General features: G+C 38.8%; 4 protein-coding genes across 5 annotated transcripts; 3 read left to right on the top strand and 1 right to left on the bottom strand.

The window, feature by feature from the left end:
* The first annotated feature begins 244 nt into the window (after window positions 1-244).
* On the top strand, window positions 245-1,286 carry LOC106450579 (hydroxyethylthiazole kinase). The gene is made up of 2 exons (XM_013892260.3): window positions 245-702; window positions 776-1,286. Exons 1-2 carry the CDS (start codon window positions 274-276, stop codon window positions 1,166-1,168), a joined length of 822 nt encoding a protein of 273 aa, XP_013747714.2. The 5' UTR covers window positions 245-273; the 3' UTR covers window positions 1,169-1,286.
* Window positions 1,267-2,364, bottom strand: LOC106450580 (dirigent protein 16-like). The gene has a single exon (XM_013892261.3). It carries the CDS (start codon window positions 2,263-2,265, stop codon window positions 1,267-1,269), a length of 999 nt encoding a protein of 332 aa, XP_013747715.2. The 5' UTR covers window positions 2,266-2,364.
* Window positions 2,365-2,418: 54 nt separating this feature from the next.
* On the top strand, window positions 2,419-4,502 carry LOC106454474 (PHD finger protein ING1-like). Its single transcript, XM_048736540.1, has 7 exons — window positions 2,419-2,585; window positions 2,916-2,987; window positions 3,310-3,485; window positions 3,631-3,694; window positions 3,818-3,902; window positions 3,989-4,154; window positions 4,234-4,502. The coding sequence occupies exons 1-7, from the start codon at window positions 2,528-2,530 to the stop codon at window positions 4,342-4,344; spliced, it is 732 nt and encodes a 243-aa protein (XP_048592497.1). The 5' UTR covers window positions 2,419-2,527; the 3' UTR covers window positions 4,345-4,502.
* A 780-nt stretch (window positions 4,503-5,282) lies between these two features.
* LOC106453305 lies at window positions 5,283-6,794 on the top strand. Of its 2 annotated transcripts, XM_022688642.2 has the most exons (4): window positions 5,283-5,509; window positions 5,876-6,376; window positions 6,452-6,533; window positions 6,602-6,794. In XM_022688642.2, the coding sequence occupies exons 2-4, from the start codon at window positions 6,086-6,088 to the stop codon at window positions 6,616-6,618; spliced, it is 390 nt and encodes a 129-aa protein (XP_022544363.1). In that variant the 5' UTR covers window positions 5,283-5,509; window positions 5,876-6,085; the 3' UTR covers window positions 6,619-6,794. The 2 variants fall into 2 exon arrangements, with proteins under 2 accessions (XP_022544363.1, XP_022544362.1); XM_022688641.2 differs by lacking the exon at window positions 5,283-5,509 and having other exon boundaries at window positions 5,815-6,376.
* Window positions 6,795-13,655: the final 6,861 nt, after the last annotated feature.

Raw genomic sequence — 13,655 nt, 5'->3', positions numbered from 1 at the left:
ACAAAAAAAAAAAAAAAAAAAAAAAATTAGTAAAGATGTAGTTTCAGTGAAGCTCGAACTCTAAATAGAAGTCGTTCATGAAGCTGAGTTCGAGTATAAAGTTCGTTCAGTACGTTCACATATAAAGTTTTTTATTTTGTATGCAAGGACCCGGTTCAATTGCATTATTTGGTTGGGTCTGAACCGGTATAAAAATTATCGGCTTTATGAAATAAAAACCAAACCGTGTTTCTGATATATAATTGAATCGTGATTGACGATTGGTTAAGCAGAATGGAATCAAAAGAATGGAGCTCCGGCGTGTGGACGCACCTCACGGCCGTCCGGCGACAATCGCCGTTGGTTCAGTGCATCACCAACTTGGTCTCAATGGATCTCGTGGCCAACACGCTTTTATCCGCCGGCGCATCGCCGGCGATGGTTCATTCCGTCGCTGAGGTTCCTGATTTCACACCTCATATTCACGCGCTCTGCATCAACGTCGGCACGCTTACACCTGATTGGCTTCCCTCCATGAAAGCCGCCGCCGAACTCGCTGCTCAGCTCGGAAAGCCCTGGGTTCTCGATCCCGCCGCCGTGAGTTGCTCCGGTTTCCGGTTAAAAGCGTGCTTGGAGCTCGTTGAGCTTAAACCTAGTGTCATCAAAGGAAACGGTTCCGAGATCATTACTCTCTCGGGCTCTGCTTCGCAGGGTCAGACGAAGGTTATCTTTTAAAGGTTCAAGAATCTCGTTAAGAGAGGTTTTGATTATTGAATCATTGTAGTTGTCTTGTTAGGGTGCGGATAGCTCTCATGAATCTACAGAGGCCATAGAAGCTGCCAAGTCATTAGCTTTGTCTAGTGGTGCTGTTGTTGCAGTTTCAGGAGCTGTTGATATCGTTACGGATGGGAAACGGGTTATTGGTGTCCACAACGGGACAAAGATGATGCAGAAAATCACTGCGACTGGGTGTTCTCTAGCTGGTCTAGTTGCTGCGTTTCTTGCTGTCGATTCGTTACAGCCGCTGGAAGCTACTGTTTCCGCTATGTCTGTCTTTGGCATCGCAGGTGAGTTGGGTGAAGAGTTGGCGAATGGTCCAGCTTCTTTGAGAATGCATTTGATTGATTCTCTTTACGGTTTAGATGAAACCACTGTGCTTAGCCGTGTGAAAATCAACAGGTTGGGTTGATGTTACAACAAGACTTTGTGTTTTGCTTTCAATCAATAAGTGTTACACATAACAAAAAGAACATTCACGCATAAACTCATGTATACATTTTAAATCTCTTAGTACTTTAGATGGACAATGATCCTTAGTAAAGACTCTGCACCATCGACTTGGTGCTGACCAGATGGAATCAAAGGCCTGACCTCTGCAAAGCCACAAGCGTTCTTGAACCTACCTGTTCCGCCAGTCACTGACAGATGCGACATGGCGCTTCCGATCCTGTAAATTCCATAGAAGTTGAGGTTGTCGTTGTACTCTCCACCTTCGAGCATAGCCGTGAAAGCCATCATCTGTGTGCTTCCATCTCCGGAACTTGCAACGTAAACTCCTTGAGCCTTACCGAGCGGCTGCGAGCCCAAGTCAGGACCAGATGTGAGTATGTCATCGATGACAGTGATAGTGCCAAACCCGAGACTCAGACCATCAGGACCCAGCTGAGTCTGAATCCCGTTCAGGTTCTGACCAGAGTAAGCTGTACCAGACAAGCCTGTCCCTAGAGGCACACCGTTTATACCGTTAACGGTGGGGAGGGCGCCGTTAGCATTGGGTATGGCTATACCGTTTTCGGGAGGGGTGAAACCAATTTGCTTAGCAAAAGGAACTTGACCGTTGTAAATGTTGCCGAGCAAACCTGTGATGGGTCTGGCCGTGGGGCTGCTTCCTCCAAGTATATCGTGCATGTAGAGCTCGAAAATGGGGTCTTCAGGTGGAGGTTCAAGTGCTGCTGCGAAAACAGCAAGTGTGAGCAAGAAGATTGCTGTTAATGGAGAGGAGAATGGTGATTGCTTGATCATCATCATGGAGAAGAGAATGCTGTTTCTCTGTTTTTCTTTGTGTTGCTGGAAGAAGATTTTTAACTGATTAAAGATTTTGTTTGATGAATATGTGAGATGTGTGTGCAATGGTTTGTTTAAATAGAGAGGTGGTGATTGTGAAGTTGTTGCGTTTTTATGAGTTAGTGTAGTTGTTGAATTGAGTTTCTTTATAATAGTTTTGTTATCTTTGGGGCCAAAAAAAAGTTTCTGAAATCCCAAACAAGACGTAATCATATTATACATTGCGGGCTCCCTCCCTCTTTAGTTTAGTGGGTACCAAAGTCTTTGTCAGTTTAAATTAGTTGTAGCTTAATTTTATTGGTTTAGGTTGAATGAGTCGTGGTTCAGTGCAAGAAAATGAGAAAAGAAAGCAAAACATTACCAAAGTCAAAAAAAAAAAAAAAACTATAGTTTGTTTTAATATAAAAATGAAAATTTGATATAAAAAAAAAACAATTTAAAGAGAGTGTTGCGAGCGAATAATAATAATATCTTCTCCAAACATATGCAATCTTGTGAAACCCTAAATACCCAAATGTCATTCGCCGACGAATTTGAATCTAGTAAGCAATCAATCCTATCTTTCTTCTCGATTCCTTTCATTATTCAATTAGTTTGTGAACTCTTTTTTTTTTTTTGTGAAATTGATTCTCCTTGTTACGTTAGCAATGCGATTATCAAAATGATTGATTTCTTGTTCTTGAGTTGGTTCGAAAGTGATGATAAGTTAAAATGGTGTTAACGTTGGTTAATCGAATGATGTGCAGATTGAATTTAACTGAAATTTAATTTAAATTTCGAAGAATCAGTTATGTCATGCTTTTTTGACGCAACATCTCAGTCATGGGTTTCCTCTTCCTTTGGATAATAACGAAGCAAATGTTTCAATGTAGATCTAGTGTCGTTGGCTCATGTATTGCAGAAGAAATACGCACTCCTCCGTGATTTGGATAAAAGTTTGCAAGGTAACATAACAACCCAATCATTTCATTTTGTGTTTTTTTTTTTTTACAGCAGAATCAAGCATCACTCTTCATATATCCTTCCTTCTTTAGTTCCCAGTTTTATTATCCCATATTTTACTATTAACTTTTCCTTGGGTAATACCGCCGCACACATGTTTCTTAAAGATCATGCTCTGCTTACGTTGTTGTCTTTGGATGTGCTATATGTTTAGAGATGTTTAGTATAGTGAAAACGCTGTTAAACATATATGTATATGTATATATATATATATATCATGTTTTTTTTATTAATTTTTTGGGTGGTTGGCTTTTATCTTTGTAGAAAATCAAAGACAGAACGAACAACGGTGTGAAAAGGAGATAGAAGATATAAGAAGAGGCAGAACCGGAAATGTCACACCCAATGCACATTTCTCAGAGGAGGCAATTGATGAACAGAAGCACAGCGTCAGGATTGCTGATGAGAAGGTCGCTTTGGCTATGCAGGCTTATGATCTGGTAATATCTCTCTCATTCCTCAGTCTTCTTTAGGAGGAGACTTCACTGTTATGGAGTCTGTCTGAGCTCGGAATTTGTGTAGCTTAAGTTTGCAGTTAGATTATTCAATAAAGTCAATTATTTTTCAGATAATGTATTGCTTCAGGTGGATATGCATGTTCAGCAACTTGACCAGTACATGAAAAAATCCAATGAGCAGATGCGCCGAGGTCTTTTTTTTTTTTTTTTTTTTTTTGTGTTTGCTGTTTCTTCTTATGTTTAATTTTAGTTTTTAAGCTTGAGCCTCTGTCTTATCTTATTCGGTAATTAACATAAGATGTGCTTTCTATCAGAGAAGGAAAATGCTTCTGCATCAAACCTTGAGAACAGCGGGGAAGCCGGGAAGGCAGGTGAAGGTAGAAGAGGAGGACGAAAGAAGTAGGTTATTTAATCTTATTACATTGCCTAAACCTTAGCAAAAGGAGCTTAGGTCTGATGAAACCATCCATTTAATGTTGTGGCAGGACAAGGCTAGCAACTGCAGCGTCAACAGCAGCAGTAGCATCAGCATCAACAGCTATGACTTCAACTGGTATGGATTTGGATCTGCCTGTGGATCCCAACGAACCAACTTACTGCATCTGCAACCAAGTTAGCTACGGCGAGATGATTGCATGCGATAACAATGAGGTAAAAAGTTTCTTTTAACTAATAATGCATCTCATTTTTATATTGTGAGACGACTGATGAATAAAAACTTCATTTACAGTGTAAGATTGAGTGGTTCCATTTTGGTTGCGTGGGTCTGAAAGATCAACCCAAAGGGAAATGGTACTGTCCGGATTGTGCTACAGTCAAGAAGAGCAGGAAAGGCCGATGATTCTGAATCTAAAAAGCTCGTGTGTTTCGTTTAAAACGGTCTATAGTAGTTGTATATCCACTGACCATTGAATAATGACTATGGGTTGCACATGCTCTATATATAAGACCTTCCATTCCCAATAAACACAAGATAAATAGAGTACTAGTTAAGACCAACTACATTTTTGGTTTTCTCGTTTTAGTTTATGTTTAAAACTCTGTTTTTTTTTTTGTTTTTACACATACCTGACGGAAATGAACTTAAAGAATTTCTTTTGCTTACATTTATCTTCTTGGGATGACTGGTGGTTCCTTTCAAGGTTTCACGAGAACTTTTATGTTGTGAATGTCTTTTTGGAAGCGAATGGTTGCAAGAAAAACTATGAAAAAGTGAGGAGCGTAGTGAAGAAATGTTATGTTTATGGTTGTGTTTGCATTTTGGAATGGAAACTGCTATTTGTGTCGTGTATTTTTGTGGTAAACGATATTTGGTTAATATCCTAATTTGTAGCACTAATGTTGTAGGTTGCATTTTATACGTTAGAGAGTGTTTTTTGGTCAAGTTCCACATGTTAAAAAAGGTTGATCTTACACTATACAAAATATTGTCTCACTCGTATGCTTTTTCTAAATGTTCTTGTGTTTCTTCGTAATTGCTTCACATTTGTTTACAACAAAGGTTACATAGCCAAATTAACATTTATTCATTCACCATTAAAGGAAAAATTGCAATAAAGAAAAATGAAAAATCAGTGTAATTAAGTAATTATAGATGTGGATGGATCGTTAGGGTCCTATAGATTCGCTTATACTACAAGTGAACATAATTAACCAATACAATTACCCTAAGCCAATAAATCCAATTTGCACAAACCAAATACCTTTTTCTTTTGGTCAACGTCGACCGGTTCTGGTCTATACTGTAATCTCCTTTCTTTTTATATATTAATGAATTTTTCGTTTTACTAGGAGTGACACCCCTCGCCATAAACACCGAAGAAAGACTCTGGAGCTGTTGCCGTCGTCTGGGTTACAGACCCTGCCGTCGAGTCCACTCTGATCACCCGGAGCAAGCCAACGGCGCAGGCGATCGAAGCTTGAAGAGAACGAAACCGGAAACTCTAACCGCCAACGAATCACCCTTCGTCTTTCTCACGACTTCAGAGCCTTAAGGATCAAGTGAGGTAAATCTCGTTTCTTCGATAAACGTGCGACATTCATGGCTCTAGGTTGCTGGATTTGATAGTTTTCTTGCTGAACCTTGCTACGTACGATATAATCTACAGTTTCTTTAGGTTTATTCTCTTAATCTTTGCTGATTCTCAAGACTGGAATTTTGTGTTTTACGTACAAGCAAGCTCCTTCTGGTTTCGCAAAAGAACGCTGCAGCCTTTTTAGTTTAGTTCTGAGTTAGGAATAGGTTATATACGTATAGGTTTGTTCTCTAGTTCTGTGACTGATCATGAACACAATTGTTTCATTAGTTTATATGAGTCTGATTCTGTATTTTGAGTTAAGGAACAACTTCATTTTTCTTGAGAGGGTCACAGCCATTTTGCAATGTGGATCATGAGTGGGTTGCTTTAGCGGATGAAGATCATCCGCATTCAATTTTCTTTGTTGATGGAGTTAGTAGTCACCACCAGGATCTTCTGTCTTTCAAGATACTTACGGTAAAAGCACTTAACCAAGCCTGTGGAGTGCCGTTGATTGGTGCTGAGGTTCTCACGCAGCCCCCTTGGCTTTTGGAGGAGTTCAACATGAACAGAGAGGAAAGAGAAACAGCTAGGTCATGGTTATTCATGTCCGAAAGCGACATACCTGGTCATCCGTGGGTTGTGACTGGACAAAGGCGTGTTTATGGGATTGAATGTACCACGTGTGTCATGTATCAAAACCCTCCATTTGGGCGATTCATACTTTCTAGATACAGATCCCCTCTCCATGAAGACTCTGTCTACTGGTTAAATTTCAACGAAAGAAATGTGGGCAGCTGGAAAATGTTCTTACAAAACAATGCCGCGAATGCTCAAAAGAACAAGATCACAAGGGTAAAACTGATTTACATTTTTTTCTCACCTTTTATTTGGAAAATATATGCTGTACTAATCACAGTTGTTTCTCAGGATGATAACAGGAGGTACAATGCTGGAATAAGTGAAAATCTTGCGCAGAATCGTGATGACAATTTGGTCAACCAACTTTCTGGTAATGTCCTTATCTCTAGATTACATCAACTCTCAGAATTGTGATTATGATTGCTTTTTTGTCCCCAGGGATGACAATGCACTGAAGAGGCCGACTCAGGAATAGATCGCAACTCTGTCTCTCCCTTTCATCGGATCCTTTATATACTCTCACTTTGCAACAAACCTATTTCTGTTCGACTATTGTATTGTTTTGAGTTTAACTAAACCAAACCAGAGTAAACCAAGTCAGTTTATTCTATTTTAGGTTTGTTTTGGTAAAGTTTAAATCAGTTTGGAGCCAGACTGACTCACACAATTCTCGCAAACACCTCAACCGTACGGTTCATTAACGGTTAAATTAATTGGTTATGCAAATATGAAATAGCCGCAATTAGGCATTACGAGTAATAAAGTTCCCCTTTCTTTTCAAATTCATTATGAGAAATACTTGGGTTCACCCCCTATGGTGAACCTCTAGGTTCACCAACCAATAGTGATTGAGTATTTAAAATTTGATATCTTTTAAAAAAGGAAATAAAATTGAATATCCAAATTAGATTATATCTTTAAAATAAAATAATAAAAATACATAAAAATAGTTACAAAAAATAAATAAATTAATATTGTTAAATCTTCAGCAAAATATTAAACCCTATACCCTAAATCCTAAACCCTAAACATTAAACCTTAAACTTTGGATAAACTCTAAACGTTGGAAAATCTTAAACCCTAAATCATACACTAAAAACTAAATTTTAATAACACTAAACCCTAAATCCTAATCACTAAACCCTAAATCCTTGGGTAAACTATGAACCCTTGGGTAAACTCTGAACCCTTGAATAAATCATAAACTCTAGGGTTTAATTTTAAATATTTTTGATTTAGAGTTTATGATTTATCCAAGGGTTCAGGCTTTATCCAAGGGTTTAGGGTTTAGTGATTAGGGTTTAGGGTTTAGTGTTATTAAGATTTAGTTTTGATGTATGATTTAGGGTTTAAAATTTTCCAATGGTTTACGGTTTGTCCAAGATTTAAGGTTTATAATTTAGGGTTTGGAGTTTAAAATTTAGGGTATAGGATTTAGTATTTTGCTAACATTTTAACAATATTTATTTATTTATTTTTTGTAACTATATTTATGTATTTTTATTATTTTATTTTAAAAATTTATATCATATTTGGAAATTCAATTTTATTTCCTTTTTTAAAAGATATCAAATATCAAATACTCAACCACTATTGGTTGGTGAACCTCTAGGTTCACCTAGGGGGTGAACCCAAGAATTTCCCTTTGATTATATAGCATTTATAGAATAAACTTTTACACTCAATTTAATTTTAGATAAATTTTTTTAGATAATCCTTTTTGCTTTATTTTCACAAAATAGATTTCAAAGAGGAAAACATCAACATAGTTTTTTTTTAAAGGATAAATATACATTTATGTCCTTAGGGTTAATTAATTTAAGACTTAAAATTTAGAATTAAGGAGTTTTGCATGCTGAATGTGAAGCATTGATATAGACTATGGAATGCATGAAGACTCTCAATTTCTCAGACGTAGGTTTTGTTAGGGGATTTTTGTGTAGGCTCTTTTAGAGTACCACGGAACAATGGATAGGCTGGTCAACTAAGTGAGTTTGTATGTATTTCGTAGGGATTTGAGAGAATAATGAAAATATAGGCTTGAAGAGACTTTTATTAGATAGAACAAGCAAGATTACAAGGTATTGAGTAAGAACCCTAATTCTAGCCGTCTATTTCTAGTCTCTAAGCCTTGGAGAGGTCGATCCCTTGCTTTAGGGTTAGTAGCTCTTATATAGTCGTCTAGGAGTCGGTTCCATTAGATTAAACTCTTCCATATTCGGAAATATGGAAGGTTCTCCTTATCGAAAGTTTTCCATTTCTTGGAAGGAAGCTCGGTTCCAGGGACCGAACTCAGGGTTTCTTCTAGCAGGGACCTAGAGCGTTCCCTTATCGGAGACCCGAGGGTCTGGGTCCTGCCTGGAGGCTGGAGGAAATGATACCGGAGTATTTTTCTCCAACAGTTTGCTCCTTATTTCTCGATTTCGTCATCGAAGTCGGGGAATAACCTGTGCACTCAAGTCAACCGGGGTTGCTCATTCTCAGCAGGCTCCCCTTAGGCAGGACCCCGTTTCATTGGTCTTGCTAGCCTGGTTCCACTCAAGCCGGAACTCATTCTGAACCCAGGTGAGGATCGGTTCCTTTGTGTTTGACCAGAGTCTAGTAGTAGTTTCTCTTATCTTCTGGTGATGACGAGGCTGGAGCTCTGAAATTTGAACCACGCGCAAGCTGGAGAAACGAAGAGATCAAGGGACCTTTCCTGCTTTTGGAAGATTCCTTCCTTTAATATCAGATATTCGACTCATATTTTCTTCTCTTTGCGTAAAGGAAATAATTTTGAATTTCGAATTTCGCGGTCCGAGATCTGCTGAGATGTACGACTTCCTCAGGAAGACTTTCAACGGCTTCCCTTCTTCCCGTATATATTCCTCTGCCTTCTCTTCCCTATTTCTACGCTCCTTGCTTTCCCATATCTTCTACTCAGGTACTTTTTCTCTTCCTTACGCCTTTCTAGCTTAGCCATCTTGATTTCCTAGGCCCATAGTTGTTCATTTTACTGTGGTCGCCAGTTATCGATTAGGAACCGATTGACCATGTCCAAACGATCTGCCTCTTCGACACCTTTGATGACCAATAGGACTGGTTCGAAGAGAAGAGTAGATTCTCCAGTTTCTCGATCCGACAGCTTTCCTGATCCAGGAATGGGATCAGAGTATGACCTAGCAGCCCCCCTTCCATATGCGTATGCGTCTCCTTCGTCGATAGGTCATGCGTCTTCTGTGAGTGAAGATGACCTGGTAGAATGGCGGCGGAAATATTCTCTTTCCTCCTCCACTATTCTTCGGATACCAGCACCAGAGGAACGAGCTTCTAGGTTCATCCCAGGGCAGATCGCCATTTACGAGACTTTCTTTGATATCGGCTTTAGAGGAGTGATCCCAGCGCTTGTAGCGAGTTTATGCGATTTTTTCAAGATCTCTCCTTCCAAGCTGAATCCTCAGTTCTGGAGATTACTCGTGGCCATTCAGAACCTGGGTGACCTAGATAACTTATCCTTCGGGATCAATGAGGTTCTATTCTCTTATCACTTGGCCCCTCTGAACGGAAACGAAGGTCGGCTTCATCTTCGTCCTCGTAGCGGATTGCCTATTGTGGAGGAGCTTCAAAAGGGTGATCGTAAAGGTTCTGCTTTTAGTTAAAAGTGACAGGAACGATATATTTTCGTGATGCTTCATGGATACTCCTATCATTGGAACTTCATAGGTAGGTCTAGGGGATACGCGTGGTTATACTGCTTTTTTTTATCTTCTAACCCTCTTATTGTGTTTGCAGCTGGAACGCACCCCGTTCTTCCGGAGGGAGAGGACACCGTTGTTCGAGCACGCCATCTTCTCCTTGATCGTCATCAAGTACCCTTCTTACTTAGTGACAGCGCGTTACACCGTAGTAGCCTCTGGGGTAAGCGTCTTTCGATTGGTGCACTTTGAATGTTCCTTTGTTTGGATTACTGATGATTCTTTATGCAGGGAACATGTCTGGGAATACTAGCAACGATCCTTTTGCGGCCTATCAAGAAGCAGCCAATGTGATGTCTGCAAAGAAGGACTTCGCGAGTAGGACAGTATCCGGAGACGACTTGGTGATTACTGGCTGTCGTCGAGCAGTGACAGTGAAGATTGAACCTTCCGCCCTGGTTCAGACCAAAAAATCTAGGGGTGGAAGTATGCCGACCCGATCTTCGCAGCAATCAGCCGAGGTTGCGCATTCCGTGGGAAGTCTTGCTACGACTTTGTCTAACTTGAACCTCCAGGTGTTTCCTCAAGATGACACCATTCTTCCTTCGGGAGAGCCGATACAATTTTAATCTGGCTGAAAATAAAAACACAAATTGTAATATATAGTATATATTAATCTTGTACAATACAATTTTTAAGAAAACCAAATATCATAAAATTAATAATAATTCATAAAAACCTATTGTAAAAAATTAAATCACTTTTAAATAAATAAACAAAAAACCAATAGGTTAATATATGAATATTTCAATTACATCAAATTGCATCAAGTTATAAAATTATAAATATAATATTACGTACAGATAAAAAATTATTATCAAAAATCTATATTATAATATAGTATATTCTACACTAAATATATTTTACAAAACATAAAAATATAAATGGACATTTTATAAAATCAATGGTTTATAAATTTACATTGAACGCAAGTTAAATCCTACACCCGCGCGGAGACGCGTGTCAAGATCTATTATATTATTATGTTAGAGATTTATTAGGAAAGAATTCAAACAAGACTTGGTGGCTACAACCATTAAGGCTTGCTTCATAAGAATTTCATAGGTAAAGGATTAGAACATGACTTGGTGGCTACAACCATTAAGGCTTGCTTCATAAATAATCCTAGGATATAGGTCAAAAAGAAGTGAACATGACTTGGTGTCAACCACCATTAAGGCTTGATTCATGGAAGCATGTTCAATCTTGGTTAATGATGTTGCATATAAGCAGACTTTTAACCAAGAGAAAAATTAGTAGAGAGAGAGAGGATAGGAACTAATGTTTACCTGCAGGTCCAGATACTTGTTTGAGAATCTTTGAATCTTGTGATCGATACTCCCAAGGTAAAGTCTTCACTTTTATTTTATGCTAAGAATGAGGTTGGTAGAGGGGAATGAAAGACAAGATTATGCTAAGTTGTTGGCTACATGAATTTGGTTGCTAAGCTATGATATGGTATGATGTACTTTTTGTGATTAGGATTTCTTAGATGTGGATTGCAATATTGTAGAAGTGATGATTCTAAATTTTAAATCTTGTGAGTCCCTGCTGTTTTTAAAACCTCTTCCAGAGTGATCTTCATGTTTGTTTTGCTTGAGGACAAGCAAAAGGATAAGTCTGGGGAAGTTGATAGACTATGGATTTGACTCATTTTCAACCATCGTCTACAGGTGTTTTTACTAATATTTATACTATTAAAGAGCTTATTTATTATATTTATAAGATCAGGAACGTTTTGGAAATAAGTGATGATTTTGGAGCATTTTGGAGAAATTTAGAGCAAGCACCCGAGATGACCATCGAGATCGACAATCGGTCGATATTGGAGGGATAGAATCGATCGATACACAAGTCATGGTGTCGATCGATAGAGAAGCGCGCAGGAAGCCCATTTGGTCACAGCCGACTTGAAGCCCAAGATTTCACTATTTTACAAGATTGCCTCTGACGAGTTTTACCCTAATTATATAAGTTTTGCTGCCATGTTAGAGGTAAAGTGTGTTTTCTTTGTGTTTCATTGTTTTATTGATAGATAGGAGAGAAGATCCAAAGATATAATTTTTGATTTGAACTCCATTGATATTTATCTTATTTATTCTATGAAGTTTTTATACTTAACTGTTGTCATGAATTGCTTAGCCATGTCTGAGTAGTTTTCTTGTTAGATTTTAGTGTTTAAATAGGTTAGGAGGGATTAGCCCAACTATGGATTGCTGAGTTGTGATAATCATCTTTAGAATTGTTCATTAATGCCTTTGTCTAGATTAGCTACCTAGAACTTGCCCTAGGATTGATTGATAAAAGCCATAGCTAATTCTCATCCTGAAAACATTCTAATTGAACTTTGTTTCTTACTATGAGCAAGGCGAGAGCTGATCTAGTAAGCTTAGTAAGCATTCATTCAACATGTGTATAAAGCTTAACTAGAGCGCGTCGATCGATATCACACTTGAATAATCGATCGACGGCGCAAAAGGGGTATCAATCGATACGCCCACTGGAATATCGATCGACACTTTCTATAGATCAATATAACGAGAGTTGAGATCATAGATCTAGTTAATAGTCAACAAGTCAATGCTCGCAAAGGCCGAAAGACTTGTTGATCAAATAGTTGAGCTTTACATTATCATGCATGCAACTCACTAGGCATCTATAGGATTATAATTCCAACTTTCCAGAATAAAAACCCTAAGTCTAGCTATTTCCTTTTTAAGCACCAAAACCCCCAAAACTTGCTATTGAACAAATACTTGTTCAATATAAGAACTGCAATTTACTTTTAAAGTCTTAAAAACATCTTGCTCAACAAATCACATTAGTGACTCTAGGTTCCCTAGCTCCCTGTGAATTCGATCCCTAAGTACTACAACTCGACCTCTTATTTGAGAGAGTATAAATCACTTCTTAGGGTAATTTGAGTGGTATCAGATTCCTGCTCAGATTCGCTCTCTTCCACGTCGTAGGTCTGAGCCTCCTTAGCCTTTTCACGCACCAGTGCGTCTTCTCCCGATGCCTTAGGTGGGAGATTTGCACCCGTTCCGGAGTTAGGTATCTCCAGAGTTGGCATAGAGCGAACTCGAGCCCGAAATCGACGCTTTTTGTTGCTTGTCGTGTTGAGGGCTTGGTTCTCATCTCGGAGGTTCATTTTCTCCGATTCGAGTTGGCTGAGCATTTCGGCGCTCTGCTCCAGTTGCTTGGGGTGTTTGTTGAGCTTCTCCTTTAAGCTCTGGACTTCTGAGGAGACCTCGGGGTTCCCTTCCTCCCGAGTTCTATGCAGCTCGGTTACTCGACTTTGCAGATCAATGAGTTGTTTCTGGTGTTCGGCTTCTCTCTTAGTAGCCTCCGGTAGATTGTTCTGCTCATCCACCACCATTATCACGTAGTTTAGATTACTCCTCTCCTTCTAGCGCCAAACTGTCAGGGGATTTTTTTGTAGGGTCTTTGTGAGTATTACAGAACGATGGACAAGGCTGGTATTCGTATATATTTTGTGAGTGTTTATAAGTAAGAAGGTAGAAAGATATGTTTTATTTGATCAAAGAGCTGGAACTACAACAATTTTGAGTAAGAACTCTAGTTCTAGCCGCCTAGTTCTAATCTCCAAGTCTCGAAGTGTTGATCCCTTGCTTTAGGGTTCAGGTTCCCTTTATATAGTCTTTCTAATGCGGGCCTTAGTCGGTTGAAATAGGTTAAACTCTTCCATATTCAGAAATATGGAAGGTTCTCCTTATCGGAAGTTTTCCTTTTTCCGG

This window comes from Brassica napus, chromosome A7 (assembly GCF_020379485.1).
Source record: "Brassica napus cultivar Da-Ae chromosome A7, Da-Ae, whole genome shotgun sequence".
NCBI lineage: Eukaryota > Viridiplantae > Streptophyta > Magnoliopsida > Brassicales > Brassicaceae > Brassica > Brassica napus.
This window is presented reverse-complemented; position numbering and strand designations above follow the sequence as displayed.

What these genes read in the sequence shown, in the direction of transcription:
- LOC106453305 (XM_022688642.2), top strand. Translation starts at nt 6,086, where the DNA reads ATGAACAGAGAGGAAAGAGAAACAGCTAGGTCATGGTTATTCATGTCC. An exon ending in AAAAGAACAAGATCACAAGG is followed by an intron (nt 6,377 to 6,451) that starts GTAAAACTGATT and finishes GTTGTTTCTCAG; the next exon opens with GATGATAACAGGAGGTACAA.
- LOC106454474 (XM_048736540.1), top strand. Translation starts at nt 2,528, where the DNA reads ATGCAATCTTGTGAAACCCTAAATACCCAAATGTCATTCGCCGACGAA. An exon ending in TTTGGATAAAAGTTTGCAAG is followed by an intron (nt 2,988 to 3,309) that starts GTAACATAACAA and finishes TTATCTTTGTAG; the next exon opens with AAAATCAAAGACAGAACGAA. An exon ending in TTGCATGCGATAACAATGAG is followed by an intron (nt 4,155 to 4,233) that starts GTAAAAAGTTTC and finishes CTTCATTTACAG; the next exon opens with TGTAAGATTGAGTGGTTCCA.
- LOC106450579 (XM_013892260.3), top strand. Translation starts at nt 274, where the DNA reads ATGGAATCAAAAGAATGGAGCTCCGGCGTGTGGACGCACCTCACGGCC. An exon ending in CTTCGCAGGGTCAGACGAAG is followed by an intron (nt 703 to 775) that starts GTTATCTTTTAA and finishes TTGTCTTGTTAG; the next exon opens with GGTGCGGATAGCTCTCATGA.
- LOC106450580 (XM_013892261.3), bottom strand. Translation starts at nt 2,265, where the DNA reads ATGTATAATATGATTACGTCTTGTTTGGGATTTCAGAAACTTTTTTTT.